General features: G+C 36.5%; 1 protein-coding gene across 1 annotated transcript in view; it reads right to left on the reverse strand.

The window, feature by feature from the left end:
- Positions 1 to 402: 402 nt before the first annotated feature.
- CCDC103 (coiled-coil domain containing 103) overlaps positions 403 to 15,607 on the reverse strand; it is a 41,935-nt gene continuing 26,730 nt past the window's right edge. The window contains exons 3-4 of the mRNA XM_053694372.1: positions 13,163 to 13,295; positions 403 to 848 (exon numbers count right to left, since the gene is read on the reverse strand). Coding sequence (XP_053550347.1) covers positions 438 to 848; positions 13,163 to 13,295 — 544 coding nt within the window. The 3' untranslated portion in view covers positions 403 to 437. The remainder of the gene's footprint in view (positions 849 to 13,162; positions 13,296 to 15,607) is intronic.

Genomic DNA, 15,607 nt, shown 5'->3' on the forward strand with positions numbered 1-15,607 from the left:
AGCATTTTGTGTGAAATGCTTGTGCAATACCACCCCCTGCACATTTGCGGCCAATCAGCCGCTAGCAGGGGGTGTCAATCATCCCTATCGTATCCCTGCTGTCCACCACCTCAGAGGTGGAGGACGAGTTAAGGAGCAGCGGTCTTAAGACCGCTGCTTCTTAACTTATGTTTCAGGGAATCTGAAACTACGGGGTAGATTGCTGCATCCGCTGCTTGATAAATTTACCCCATAGTGTGGAAAGTACAGGGAAACAGCTGTGTATATCAGAAGCTGGATACCAGAAGCAAGCACAAGGAACAGACAAACAACACAGAGCCGACTATGCTTACAAAATGATAGACAACCTTTTAAATAAGTAAAAGAATAAAAGGGACCTTCCAGAAAAAAAAAATCACAACACAAATTGCAAGGTATAATTATGAATGAAAGTATGGTTAATTAGCTTTGTAAAGACCAGTTAGTTTCTTCAGCAGTGGGTGCCTTTTAACATCTCCTTTATCCGCAGCAGTTGTTTCATTCTGGTTAACAGGTATTAGCTTTGCAAAAAGTTTTTGGCAACTATCCCTCTCTGCTTTGCTGAGGAAGGCTAAATTGAGGTCAAACCGTTGTGTCTTGGCCAAGCCTTCCAGAATTTGAAGAACTAAATCCTGATGAACATTGTCAACATTTTTCTCCAGTATACAGATAAATTCACCCAAAAGTCCAGAACTAATTTCAGGATGGAATATTCGAGATAACTTCTCAGCTCCAAGTTGTAAAAGATAGTCAAATTTATTTTCCGCTTTAAGCCGCCGCCAGTCACGAGTAAATTCAAATGCATTTTTTGGTTCAGCAGGCAGTTCTTCCTGAAGACAGAAATATATTTGTTTATGGTTATTTAAACAAAGTAACAGAAAACGATTAGCAAAACGTATCCCTGGTCTTAAAGGGAAAGAGTACTGTAATCTTTTTACCTTTAAAAGGGACAGTCTAGGCCAAAATAAACTTTCATGATTCAGATAGAGCATGTAATTTTAAACAATTTTTCAATTTACTTTTATCACCAATTATGCTTTGTACTCTTGGTATTCTTAGTTGAAAGCTTAACCTAGGAGGTTCATATGCTAATTTCTTAGACCTTGAAGGCCACCTCTTTTCAGAATGCATTTTAACAGTTTTTCACCACTAGAGGGTGTTAGTTCACGTGTTTCATATAGATAACACTGTGCTTGTGCACGTGAAGTTATCTGGGAGCAGGCACTGACTGGCTAAACTGCAAGTCTGTCAAAAGAACTGAAATAAAGGGGCAGTTTACAGAGGCTTAGATACAAGATAATCACAGAGGTTAAAAGTATATTAATATAACTGTGATGGTTATGCAAAACTGGGGAATGGGTAATAAAGGGATTATCTGTCTTTTAAAACAATACAAATTCTGGTGTAGACTGTCCCTTTAATGTGTTCCTAATTACTTATACAACAGAATATGAAATGTATAGTAATGTATTGGAAATTTCTGCATATTAAAAAGTTGTTTTGCTAACTGAAACCATTAAATGTTCTGCTCTGGTATAATAAGTTATTAGGAACACAAAGAGAAATTAAACAGTTAATAAACTGTAGACATAATGATGGATTCAAATAGAAGATTGGCATGATAATAGCATGTAGTCATATGAAAGGAGTTCATTTAAATATTGAAGATATAAGTGTAAATAATTTGTTTCTATACAGTAAACAGGCGGCTTCCTGTAACCTAGGTTTTTTTCCTTACCCGCCTCTTCTGCTGAGGATAATTAAAGACAGATATAAAACAGGCAATAAAAGAAAGTGGTTGTGTGAAATATAGGTTTGTTAAAGTGACTAACAAGGTTTCCACAGAGCCTTGAATGCACAATCTCTTGTATTGACTTTTTTAGATCTGCTACTAATTGTCCTCAGCAGAAGAGAAACATATGGAAGAATAACCTAGGGGGGATTTCCGGTGGGCGGTGACGTCAGATAGGCGCAAAGACAGCGTTTGCTCCGAGAATACTCCAACTGCCAGTCACAGGCTCTAGGCCCAGAAAAAAGCAGAGCAAAGAGTACCAGGCAGGGAGCGTGTTTCACCGGCTATCGTGAAGCCATAGTAGGCTACGCTCAGAGGGTACGTGACGCAGAGGTTCCAAAGGCACTCCGCCGAAAATCCCCTTCAGCTTGTAAAGCTCTCTGGCAGGAGCAACGCTGTTTATGGATATGGGCATGGTCTCTCAAGGCTGACTCCTCATCAGAGAAAAGCCATCCTTCAAGATAAGTACTTATGTAGCAGATGGATATGTGTTGTACAGGCTGGTGCGAGGGAATTTTTTTTTTCTGGCTATAATGATGTGAGAAGTATGTGTGCAGTTACACTAGTCTGAGTGCAGGGAAGATGCTAATTGATACCTGGTAAAAAAACTGAGATAATATCAAGGACTGAGATAATCAACTGTTTGATCTGCCTAACTTGTGTCACCCCTGTTTGGAAAAAACAAACAAACAATTTAGATGGACTATGATACTTGGTCTATGCAATGTCCTGGGGACAGTTGCTGTGAAGGATTATAACATTGTGATATTATAAAGAGAGTCCCTGACCAGGGACCCTGAAGCCCAGCAGGTTCTAGGCAGGTGTTATATATTGTTTGCCCCAGTGAAGAAAACTGTTACACACAAACAGAAGCCAGTAGGCCCCGCACTTACACACACGATTTTATTAAACCTGCCGCAAAAAAAAAGGAAGGAAAAAAAAAAAAAAGGAAAAAAATATATATATAAAAAATCTGGGGTTAAATATATAGCCCAGACTTTAAATAGGTTTAAAAGAGCAACCCTGCAGGTAAAAAGTAGAGCCTGAGCTAGAGGGGAGCCAAGCGCGTACAAAGTCCTAATATATCAATATGAAGAATATATAGAGTGCCTAGTCTGTAAGCCTGGGATAAGTGCGCAACAGGGCTGTGCTGTGTATGGTGTGTGAAGTACCCAGTGAAGAAACTGGCATTAGGTCCAAGCTGGTACCTGGAAAAGACTGACAGTTTACTCTGACAAAAAAACTTTGTTACAACTAATCCAGGATTGTTTAATCTGTATTGAAAAAGATTTGGAGTATCATACTTAAAGGCACATGACACACACATTTTTTCTTTCATGATTTAGAAAGAGAATGCAATTTTAAACATCTTTCTAATTTACTTATATTATCTAATTTTTTTTATTCTCTTTATATTCTTTGCTGAAAAGCATATCTAGATATGCTCAGGAGCTGTTGATTGGTTGCTGCACATAGAAGCCTCGTGTGATTGGCTCACAATGTGCATTGCTTTTTCTTCAACTAAGGATATCTAAAAAAATGAAGCAAAATAAATAATAAAAGTAAATTGTAATGTTGTTTAAATTTCTAGTCTCTATCTGAATCATGAAAGAAAGATTTTGGGTTTAGTGGCCCTTTATCAAAAAGTCTCAACATATTAATAAGAAGAATATCTAGGGTGCCTAGTGTGCAAGTCTGGGGTTAGCATGCAAGAGGACTGTGCCGTGTTTGGTGCGTAAAGAACCCAGTGAAGAAACAGGAACCTGGTTCAATCTGGTATTTGGATAGTCTGATAGTTTATTCTGATAAAGAACTTTGTCATAAATGAATCCATGATCAATCGAGCTGTACTGAATAAGCTCTGGAGTACGCTATTCGATAAAAACATTTCTTCTCATATTAGCAGGAAGAATATGTAGGGTGTCTAGTGTGTAAGTCTGGGAGCAGTGCACAAGAGGACTGTGTTGTGTGTGGAGTGTAAAGAACCCAGTGAAGCATTTGGCACTTGGTTCAAGCTGGTACCTGGAAAGTTTGATAGACTACGCTGTTAAAGCAGAAGAGTGTAAAGTTAACTGAACTCTGTTACAACTAATCCAAGATTGACTGTCTTGTATTGAATAAGATCTTTAGTACTATACTGTAGCTATTGAAGAATATATAGAGAAGTTGGTTACTGAATGTATCTGAGCAATAAGTACAAATAGAATTACTATATTTATAGAACATCTTTTTTCAGTGATAAAAACTGTTCCCAAAAGTAGTAAACAAGAGGTAAAATCATAGATACAAATGGGCTAATTTACAGCCTACACTAATTTATACCATAAAATACTCGTGCAGGATTTTTTTAGAATCAAAAATAGACTTATAGATCAGAAAACTGTATATTGCCCAACACTTAAAGTTATATTCTTCTGGGTATGTGATAGTTTATATCCAGACTGCACTAAATATCTGACTGATATACCCGGCCTAGGAGGTGCTTTTTTTTTTTTTTTTTTTTTCCTTTTCACATAATCTTATTTTTTACACGCACCCTCTACACTACACATTCACAGTTGATTGTAGACACTTGTCACATTTCTGGCACAGTTGTTTTCCCTTCTTTTTATTTCACTTGTATTTTACACACTTCACACTAGCATTCACTCCATTATTATTTTATATGTAGAGTTTGGCTCAGTGTCCGAACATCCAGACTCACACACGACTGAGGGGTTCCTACCCTCCATAACTATTTTTCTCATTATACTCCGGTTTTTTACACCTTTTTTTTTTTTTTGCTTGTCCTATCCTTTCCTGGTAAAAGGGAAAAGTGACCCTCAATGGATAAATTTATTCAAAATTCAAAAGACAAGTCTCCAGCTGTAATGGCAGCTAAAACTAGGGAAAGAAACAAGAATAAAAATATAACTGAATCCACACAAGAGAATTTAGATAGCTTGAACACGCCACATGTAAATATAGACACACAAATGTTAATAACTCAAATTTCTGCTTTATTGATGCCACAGTTTGATAATCTTAGATTAGAGATGTCAGCAGTATCGAATGAGTTAAAACAATTTAATGCGAGAATAGGAGAAACAAAAAATAGAATCTCTAATTTAGAGGACAAGTTGGCTATTAAAAGTAATATGATTGAAGAACTAACTGGACAAATTGTAAAACTACAAGATAGAGCGGATGCTGCAGAAGACAGATCAAGAAGAAATAATCTAAGATTAATAGGTATACCTGAAAAATATGTAAATAAAGACTTAGAAGTACTTATTACCAAAGAGATACCGAGGAAATTAGGTATACATAGGGAAGGATCAGAAATTATAGTTGAGCGAGTACACAGACTGGGCCTAAGCAAGCAATACTTGGGTGAAGTCTCCATTAATAGACCTCGCACTAGGCCGGTGATAGTAAAATTCTTTAACTATAAGGACAAAGTAGAAATCTTAAAATACTTTAAAAAACTCTCAGAACCACTTTTGTTGGAAGACAGAAAAGTCCTTATCTTTCAAGACTTTTCCCTGGAAACCTCTAATAAAAGAAAAATAATGTCACAGTTATGTTCGCAATTTTGAAAGTAGGGGGTAAGGATGGCTTCAAGTCCTTTCAGAATAGTGAAGAAGCTAAACAATATTTTGTCAAAGTTTGTCAGGATGCATGACCTATTCATGGACAGTGTTAAAATTTAAATTTTTGTGTGTTTTCTTTTTTTTTTTTTTTTTCCTCTATCAGCCTTCTCCAGTATGAAAGACTTAGGATACTCCCAGTAGTTAATGAAAATGATGGTGGTTGGTAGTTTGTATAGAATAATACTATGACACGGGGTATAAGGAACTCACTAGCTTTTACCTCTTGGAATGTTGGTGGTATCGTGTCCCCAATTAAAAGAAAGACAATTTTAAAGCATCTTAAAAAATTAAGTACTGATATTGCTTTTCTACAGGAAGTCAGACTGTCGGCAACAGAATTAGTTAAATTAAAAGTTAACTGGGTAAAAGAAGTAGTTGCCACTCCATGCTCAGAAAGGAAAAAGGGCGTAGCTATATTATTTGGTAAGAATGTAGAATATAAAATTCTGGAAGTCAAAATAGATGACAATCCACGCTATATTATTACTAAAATAGAAATAAAAAAGAAGATTTATACACTGTGTAATGTTTATGGCCAAACAATCTGGACCTGGAATTCTGGAATAAATTGCAGGTGTTATTGTTGAAGTATACTGAAACAAATTTAACCCCTTAAGGACCAAGGTCATTTTTCAATTTCTTTCCCTTAAGGACCAGGGCTATTTTTACATTTCTGCAGGGTATGTGTTTAGCTGTAATTTTCCTCTTACTCATTTACTCTACCCACACATATTATATACCGTTTTCTCGCCACTAAATGGACTTTCTAAAGATACCATTATTTTCATCATATCTTATAATTTACTAATAAAAATATTATAAAATATGAGGAAAAAATGGAAAAAAAACCCACACTTTTTCTAACTTTGACCCCCAAAATCTGTTACACATCTACAACCACCAAAAAACAACCATGCTAAATAGTTTCTAAATTTTGTCCTGAGTTTAGAAATACCCAATGTTTACATGTTCTTTGCTTTTTTTGCAAGTTATAGGGCAATAAATGCAAGTAGCACTTTGCTATTTCAAAACCACTTTTTTTTTTCAAAATGAGCGCTAGTTACATTGGAACCCTGATATCTTTCAGGAATCCCTGAAAATCCCTTGACACACACACATATATATATATATATATATATATATATATATATATATTTAGAAGACATCCCAAAGTATTGATCTAGGCCCATTTTGGTATATTTCATGTCACCATTTCACCGCCAAATGCGATCAAATAAAAAAAAATTGTTCACTTTTTCACAATTTTTTTCACAAACTTTAGGTTTCTCACAGAAATTATTTACAAACAACTTATGCAATTATGGCATAAATGGTTGTAAATGCTTCTCTGGGATCCCCTTTGTTCAGAAATAGCAGACATATATGGCTTTGGCGTTGCTTTTTAGTAATTAGAAGGCTGCTAAATGCCACTGCGCACCACATGTGTTTTATGCCCAGCAGTGAAGGGGTTAATTAGGGAGCATGTAGGGAGCTTGTAAAGTTAATTTTAGCTTTAGTGTAGTGTAGTAGACAACCCAAAGTATTGATCTAGGCCCATTTTGGTATATTTAATGCCACCATTTCACCGTCAAATGCGATCAAATTTAAAAAAAACTTAATTTTTTTTGCAATTTTAGGTTTCTCACTGAAATTATTTACAAACCGCTTGTGCAATTATGGCACAAATGGTTGTAAATGCTTCTCTGGGATCCCCTTTGTTTAGAAATAGCAGACATATATGGCTTTGGCGATGCTTTTTGGTAATTAGAAGGCTGCTAAATGCCGCTGCACATCACACGTGTATTATGTCTAGCAGTGAAGGGGTTAATTAGGGATCTTGTAGGGAGCTTGCAGGGTTAATTTTAGCTTTAGTGTAGAGATCAGCCTCCCACCTGACACATCCTTGATCCCTCCCAAACAGCTCTCTTCCCTCCCCCACCCCAGAATTGTCCCCGCCATCTTAAGAACTGGCAGAAAGTCTGCCAGTACTAAAATAAAAAGGTATCTAATTTTTTTAAGCATATTTACATATGCTGATGTGTAGGATCCCCCTTAGCCCCAAACCTCCCTGATCCCCCCCCAAACAGCTCTCTAACCCTCCCCCTCTACATTATTGGGCGCCATCTTGGGTACTGGCAGCTGTCTGCCAGTACCCAGTTTACGAAAAAATATATATTTTTAAATTTTTTCCCCACTTTTCTGTAGTGTAGCTCCCCCCCCCTAAAGACTAAACCCCCTCCCAGATCACTTTGATTATTTATAATAAAATTTGATTCCCCCTCTCTCCCTCTAAATTTTAACTAACTGTTCCATAGTGTAATGGTTCCCACCCGCTCCCTTCCCGTGCACGCACCTGCCTCCCCCGTGCACGTGCGCGCGTCCGTGCGTGCCGCCTAGCTACCCCGCCCACGATCCCGCCCACCACTGCACTTAGAAGTCCATCGATGGCCGCCCACCCGCTTCCCACGTCGGCTCCCACCCACCAACGATTGCGGCCACCGATGTCCGGTGCAGAGAGGGCCACAGAGTGGCTCTCTCTGCATCGAATGGGGAAAAATGTTATTGCAGTGATGCCTCGATATCGAGGCATCACTGCAATAACCGGAAAGCGGCTGGAAGTGATCAGGATCGCTTCCAGCCGATTTCAACCCCAACGTTGTACAGGGTACGTCGCTGGTCTTTAAAGACCAGTTTGTGCAAGACGTACCCTGTACGACGTATGTCTTTAAGGGGTTAATAATCGCTGGTGATTTTAATTTAACACCTAGATTCCCATTAGATAGGAAAAGCACGAAAGGTAGGAAAAAGGATTTCAGAATATCAAAGGAAATGAGAATCCTGCACACATTTTAAAAAACATTGAAAGTTCATGATATTTGGAGACTTCAACATCCAGACCTTAAAAGATTCACGTGCCTATCGAAATCACTAGAATCACTCTCTAAGATTGATTTCTTTTTAATAGCTGAGCCCCTGTTGTTGGCTGATCCAAAGGCAGATATAAAAGACTTGGTAGTATCTGCTCCTATTACTCTAGAGGAAGTATCAATAAGAGGCCTTAAAAGACATTTTTTCCATTTCCCGAAATACATGCTGAAAAATGCAACTTTTGTAGCTATGCTGAGAGAAAAATTGAATATTTTTCTAAATTGGAATAGAGTATGTAGACAGAGTAGAAATACTATGGGAAACAGCTAAAACAGTGTTAAGGGGAGAAATAATACGTTTTATGGCCACATTTAAAAAGAAAAGAAAGAGAAGAACAATTAACGAATCAAGTAATAAATACATACAACAGATATCTACTAAGTGCTACAAAGAATAAATGGTCTAGTTATATTCAGGCAAAACAAGAAAGGGACACATTTTATACACAAGAAACTATTAGAGAAGATCTCAAAATTAAAGCAAAGTTTATGAAATTTGGGAATAAAACAGGTAGTCTCCTAGCGAAATTAGTTAAATCTAAAAAAAAAAAAAACTAATATAATATCTGCAATAAAAATAGGAGATACACATACAAATGACCCGATAGAAATAAATGAGATCTTTCATCAAATATATAGTAATTTTTATGGTGCATGTGAGTTAGATAGGTCTAATAAGAAGCGGTTCTGGGATTCAATAACTATTCCCAAAATAACATTGGAAGAAGCCAATACAATTAACCAGCCTATTACAGTAGAAGAAGTAGAAACAACAATCAATAAGATTAAATTAAATAAAGCACCCGGGCCGGATCATCTACCAGCCGAGTTTTATAAAATATTAAAAAAAGAAATTGCACCACACTTGACAAAACTATATAATTTGTATTATTCAGAGAATGCTATAATGTCAAAGAGTTTTACCAAAGCAATCACAGTTTTGATATATAAAAAAGGAAGGGACCCCGAGAAGCCAGATGCTTACAGACCTATCTCCCTACTAAACGTGGACTATAAGATTCTAGCAATAATAGTCGCAGAAAGATTAAAAAAGTTTTTTGGTAATATCATACATACTTATCAGGTAGGGTTTATGAATAATCGAAGTTCTGTGGTAAACATACGCAAAGCATGCATCATTATTGAATATTTTAATAACCTAACAGATAATCATCAGGTGATAAAAGAAGATGCAGCTCTAATAGCTATAGACGCAGAAAAAGCTTTTGATGTGGTACAATGGGACCATCTTTTCACATCATTGTCTAAGTTTGGCTTCTCGGGCTCCTTTTTAAATTATATCAAAACAATATACAATAATCTGATATTTGTAATTTCAGTGAACGGAGTGGAATCTGCAGAAATTGCTCTGAAAAGAGGTACAAGACAAGGCTGTCCCTTGTCGCCCTTTTTGTTTAACTTGTCTATTGAATCATTAGCCATTAAAATCCGTCAAGAGATGAAAGGGATTGTATGTAACAATATAGAGGAGAAAATTTTGTTATATGCAGACAATGTTTTGATATTCTTAAGAAACAGTAAACGGAATATCCCGCAATTAATGGAGATAATAGAACTATATAGCTCCTTCTCGGGCTATAAAGTTAATGCTAACAAAACTGAGCTCCTATGGCTAAATAAACAAAAGGAATCTAATATCCTAAACCCATATAAAGTAGTAGATCAGATTATATATCTAGGAATCAATCTTTGTAAGAACCCTAAGTTCTGGTATGATCTGAATGTCAAACTAATACTACAGAAAATTTTTGATCAGTTAAATGTATGGAAACATATACCTTTGGCCTTGTCAGGCAAAATTGGTTTTATTAAAATGATTATTTTCCCAAAAATACTCAAAATTAATCTTAATACAGAAACACCACAGATCAAAGTGTTTGAGGAGTTAAGAATTGAATTTGACTTACCCAGCAAATTGTTTTTTGCCTATTTACAATTAAGGAATCTAGTTAACAAGCTATTATATCTTCAAAGTAAGGACTGGGACTGGCCCCCACTCATGCTGAATTTTAACTTAAGTAAAGCGGGAGATTTCTCGATTAAAAAATGGTATAATGAGTCCCTGCGACATGAGGGCAGTTTAAATTTAAAACTGATTGTTAAAAAATGGCATCTGAAGGGGCTTAGAGAGTGTAATGAAAATTACATACATAACAGTATTAATAGAATAAACAAGATCTTTACCTCCACTAATTTTAGAGAGGCACATATCTTTTTATTAAACCAAATATACCTTACACCTTGTGCTATGTCAAGATGGAACAGCCAAATCAAAAATAAATGCATGAAATGTGGTGATAAAGGGGCAGATATTGTGCACTATTTTTGGGACTGCACATTAGTCAGACAATATTGGAATAAAATATGTTTCCTGCTTTCGAGGATATTAAAAACAGAGATATCGGTTTCCCGAGACATAGTCTTTTTTCTATTCCAAGCAGAGTCTAGAATTAAAAATAAATTATTTATTGAAATGGTTATTGGGGTGGCCAGGTTTCTGCTTTTGAGAACTTGGATTTCAAAAAAATTACCATCCATAGCAGAAGTAAGCAATTTTATTTTTAAACAAATGATATTAGAACAATGTATGATAGAACAAGATAAAAGTAATGAAGTCAATAATTTTTTTTAAAAATGGGAAACTTTTAGATGCTCCCAAACATTAGATATACAGAAGAAAATGATCTATCCCTTAAGAACGACAGAATACGTTATGAATGCCATATTAAGGAATGAACTACCGCAGGTATAATAGGCCAATACGGGAGAAGGCTGAATGTGAATACAAACCTGAAGCTGATACGGAATACTTTTTTTTATTATTTATTTATTCTTTCTTTTTTTTTTCTTTTTCTTTTTTTCATTCTTTTTATTAATATTTATTTAGTTAGTTCTCATTTTCTAATAGAACTAACTAAACGACAAGAAGTCTACAGATGAGATATATTGATAGGCATAGAGGGGACGGATATTGAAGAGGTCAGCTTCTAACAGCTATATATTTAATTGTTATGATGTAGCTGATGTTATGTTTCTAGGTACATTGTAAATGACTGTGACTGTACCCGCTGGGTTGGCCCAGGCATATATTCTTTTGCAATGTTTTAGTTCCTGTCCCCCCCACTATTTTCCTTCTTTTGCTTTTGTATCCCATCTGTTTTCTGAATAAAAAATATTTAAAAAAAAAAAAAAAAAAAAAGAAGAATAACCTAGGTTGCAATATGGTGGTGCCCATTAATTAAAATAAATTTCTAGATATGTGCATTAAGCAGCTTCACTCGCGGCCTTTGGTTCTTTTTGGAGCTGGATTTTTTCTTGTGAAAGTGCAACACCCTAAACTCTGGATTTGCACAGATCTTAGTGTGTTTCACTTTCAAAAGAAGAAATCAGACTCCGAAAAGAGCCAAAGGCCGCGAGTGGCTGCCTTCTTCTGCATTCAGCAGCTAGCGAAGCTGCTGAATGCACAGGCCTAGAAATGTAGTGGAACTAAGAAAAAACACAATTTTCAGAGTAAAATCGCAGGAAAACGTACCAAAATAAATAAAGTATATTAAACATTTTAAAATTACAATCTCAACCTGTTTACTGCTCCGTTAAGGGGAAAAAATATTTACAGTACAAGTTTCCTTTATAAACAATACATTAGAAACTTACAATTGCTTTGATTTTCTGTAAGGAGAAACTATCAATCTTTAATTTATAATCCGTATTAGAATACTTTGAAAACACAGAACTCTCTTGCCATGTCAACACACACTCTGAGATACAAAACAGAGTCAAAAAGATTCTTTCAGGTCTTTTTACTGTTTAACTGTAATCCACATAAGTGTCTATTGGTCTAATACAAAAATGTATCTTTACAAGTGCTTTCTTTTTATCTTGTAAGGGTATCCAATCCTTGGCTCCCATCATGGGAATAACGTTAGCTTGGTCTACTGGTAATAATAAAATGATTGGAATGATTTATCGGGGAGGCCACCACACATTCTTTATCCTTAGCAGTGTCTTTACCAGTCCCATTATTTTCATGCCTAGGAGCCGAAAACCTATTTATGTAGACACTGTGATAACACGTTATAAGGAAGACAGATATACAAAATGCTTTTCTCACCTTGATAATTACCATTAGATACGATCATGTGCTATCACAATAGGTGAGAGAAAACAGAAAAGACAAATTCAAAAATAAAATGTTTAAACTGGAATTAAAGTTGATTGGCAAAAGTAAAAAGGAAAGTGTTAGTTAAATGGGGGAAAACATTCACATTTTAAAATGATAGAAAACCTTGCTTAACAAAAAACATTGAAACTTTTCATTTTACCTTGATTTTTTTTACATGCAACTGACTTTTCAAGTCTATCATATCTATGCATTAATCACTTTCATATCAAGGTTCTCTGTTATGCCAATTTTACCCTCACTTTAAATGGACATTGCGCATACAGCCTAAGGTGCTTGTACCATCTGGTAATCACTCAATTTGTTAATTGCTGACATGATACAAACCCCACTGGCTCTTTGAGCAGCTGTAGTATTTAAAATGCTGGTGCACTAAGAATATCTAATTATGCCTCACATGCACGTGCTGAGAAAAATGTTAACACTAAAACAGTGATAAACTTTTACTAGAAGCACTTTTGACAATACATGTATATTGTAAATATGTTTCTATTCGGATATGTAATTCATTTATGTGCATTAAATTTTGACGGAATGTCCCTTTAAGTTGAAGTGGATGAGTTGCCTATAACTTCCTATGTCTTGTACCCACATTTAACATTACAGAGTCAATATCTCCAGAGGAGTGGTTTACAGTAGCAGGAACATTCCAGGGTTGCTTCCTCTCTCCACTCAGCTTGTCCTTCCTATCCAGAGGTTTGAGATTTGATGCCAGTACAATGTCTCTATAAATAGACCAAGAGAATAGATGTTAATGAGTGATTGGCATGGAAACAGCATTATTTCTAACAAGTTGGTTTATTAACATCGTAACATTTTGGTTAAAAAGACTGGAACCATTAAAAAGCCATTAAATAGTAAAAACAAATGCTCTTTTTTTGATCATTTATATAAATGACTTCAATATGTGTTTAAGACAAAGTCAACGTTGGATAAGGATATGGATAGTGATTAGCAGATACACAGGTACTCTTGATTGGGTCCTCAAGCTTTTATCTAGAACAGCAATGCATTGCACCTGGTAAAAAAGATTTTGCTTACAAATGAAGCAAAATAGGACACTTTATTTTACACTAGCATGTGTCTTTAACCCTTTCATGCCAGGTTCAATTTGTCTACATCGATGTAAACAAATTGATAGCACACAATCGTGCATGCGATCGCGAGATTTCAATGATGGGATTGGGTTAGGAGGGCAAGCCTACAATGCTAGGCACGCTCACCATGACCCGATCCCATTCAGTGTCGTTGGCTTCAGTACAGCTAAATGGCTAGGACGTTTCATGCCGTCCTAACGGCGCTAAAGCCCAGCACAGTTAGGACGGCATGGAACGCCCTAACATTGGGAAAAGGTTATGTGTAAAATTTTAAAATTATGACTGATATGAACAAGAAACCGTGGCTACCTGTTGATCCTTAAAAAGATACAGGTTATGTTTCTGAAGCTTTTTACATATGGAAGAAACAGTCTTTCCAAAACTTATGTTTTTTTGGGCTAGAAAAGAGCTGATTCCCCATACAAATGCCCCTTTAGGTTTTTTTTATTTTGGGGGGTTTGTTGGGTGGGGTGGGTTTAATGTGAGGGGGTAATTGGTAATTTTTGTAAGTAAAAGAGCTGTTTAAATTAGGGCAATGCCATACAAAAGACCCTTTTAAGGGCTATTGGTAGTTTAGTATTAGATTAGGGGGTGTTTTTATTTTGGGGGGATTTTTTATAGGAGTATTAGTTTAGGTTTACATTTTTTATTTTGGATAGCTTTGTTTATTTTTTTTCTGTAATTGTACTTTTTTGATTTTTTTGTAACTTTAGCTTGGGAGTTTGTATTTTTTAAACATAGACTGCCCTCTGGGCAGGCTTATCGATTTTATATATACAGTTGTGCTCATAAGTTTACATACCCTGGCAGAATTTATGATTTCTTAGCTATTTTTCAGAGAATATAAATGATAACACAAAAACTTTTCTTTTACTCATGGTTAGCGTTTGGCTGAAGCAATTTATTATCAATCAACAGTGTTTACTCTTTTTAAATCATAATGACAACAGAAACTACCCAAATGACCCTGATCAAAAGTTTACATACCCTGGTGATTTTGGCCTGATAACATGCGCACAAGTTGACACAGAGGGGTTTGAATGGCTATTAAAAGGTAACCATCCTCACATTACAAGCTACTAAGCAGATGGTACATGACACCTCAGCGATTGCACAGAATATACCCAAACGCCAGCGGGGGGTGCTGGAGGGGCTGCGGGGGGGAGGGGACGCTCTTACACATCTGGTGGGCCTGCCCCTGCATACAGCAGTATTGGGAAGAAGTATTGAGAGAAATGAGCAAGATATTGCGAATTATAATCCAGCCCAAACCCTCCTATTTGATATATCACGAGCTACCAAAGGTTGTAGGGGAGGACAAATACTTACTCCTCTTGCTGATGCTGAACGGAGCCAAGGGCTTAATACCAGTGTACTGGAAAAAAAATCAGGTTCCAACTATGCAGGAATGGAAAGCCAAGGTGGAAGATTTGCTCAGGCTAGAGAGGTACCATTATCTCAAAATGAGTAAATTGGCCACACATGAACTGATGACACTGTCTTGGACAGGTAGGGGACTGTAGGTTAATCATACATGCAGTAATGAGACACGGGAGGGGGGAGGGGAGGGGTAAAGATAATAGTGGCCCACAAATAGCTTTAAACACTTCGGAAGCATCTTAATCCCTCTTATGCCATTTTCACCCCAATCAACCCATTCACCTCCATCTCACCTCCCCTCCTGCCTCTCTCCCACCTCTCCTCCCCTCTTGCCCTGCCCCTTCTGCTCCCCTCCTTCCCCCAAGGGTTTTTTTTTTCTCTCCTCTTCTTTTTCCCCCTCCTCATTTCCAGCTTTCTTATTTTGTACTCTCTGTTTTGTTTCTCTTATCCGACACCTAATTAGGGTGAAGGACAGTAACATCAGGAATATTACCGATCTCAGCAATGTGAGGTAAATAAGCTGAGATGCTTCAATACAGATATAAACTAGGATCCTGATG

Source organism: Bombina bombina, chromosome 1 (assembly GCF_027579735.1).
Source record: "Bombina bombina isolate aBomBom1 chromosome 1, aBomBom1.pri, whole genome shotgun sequence".
In the NCBI taxonomy this organism is placed as follows: Eukaryota; Metazoa; Chordata; class Amphibia; order Anura; family Bombinatoridae; genus Bombina; species Bombina bombina.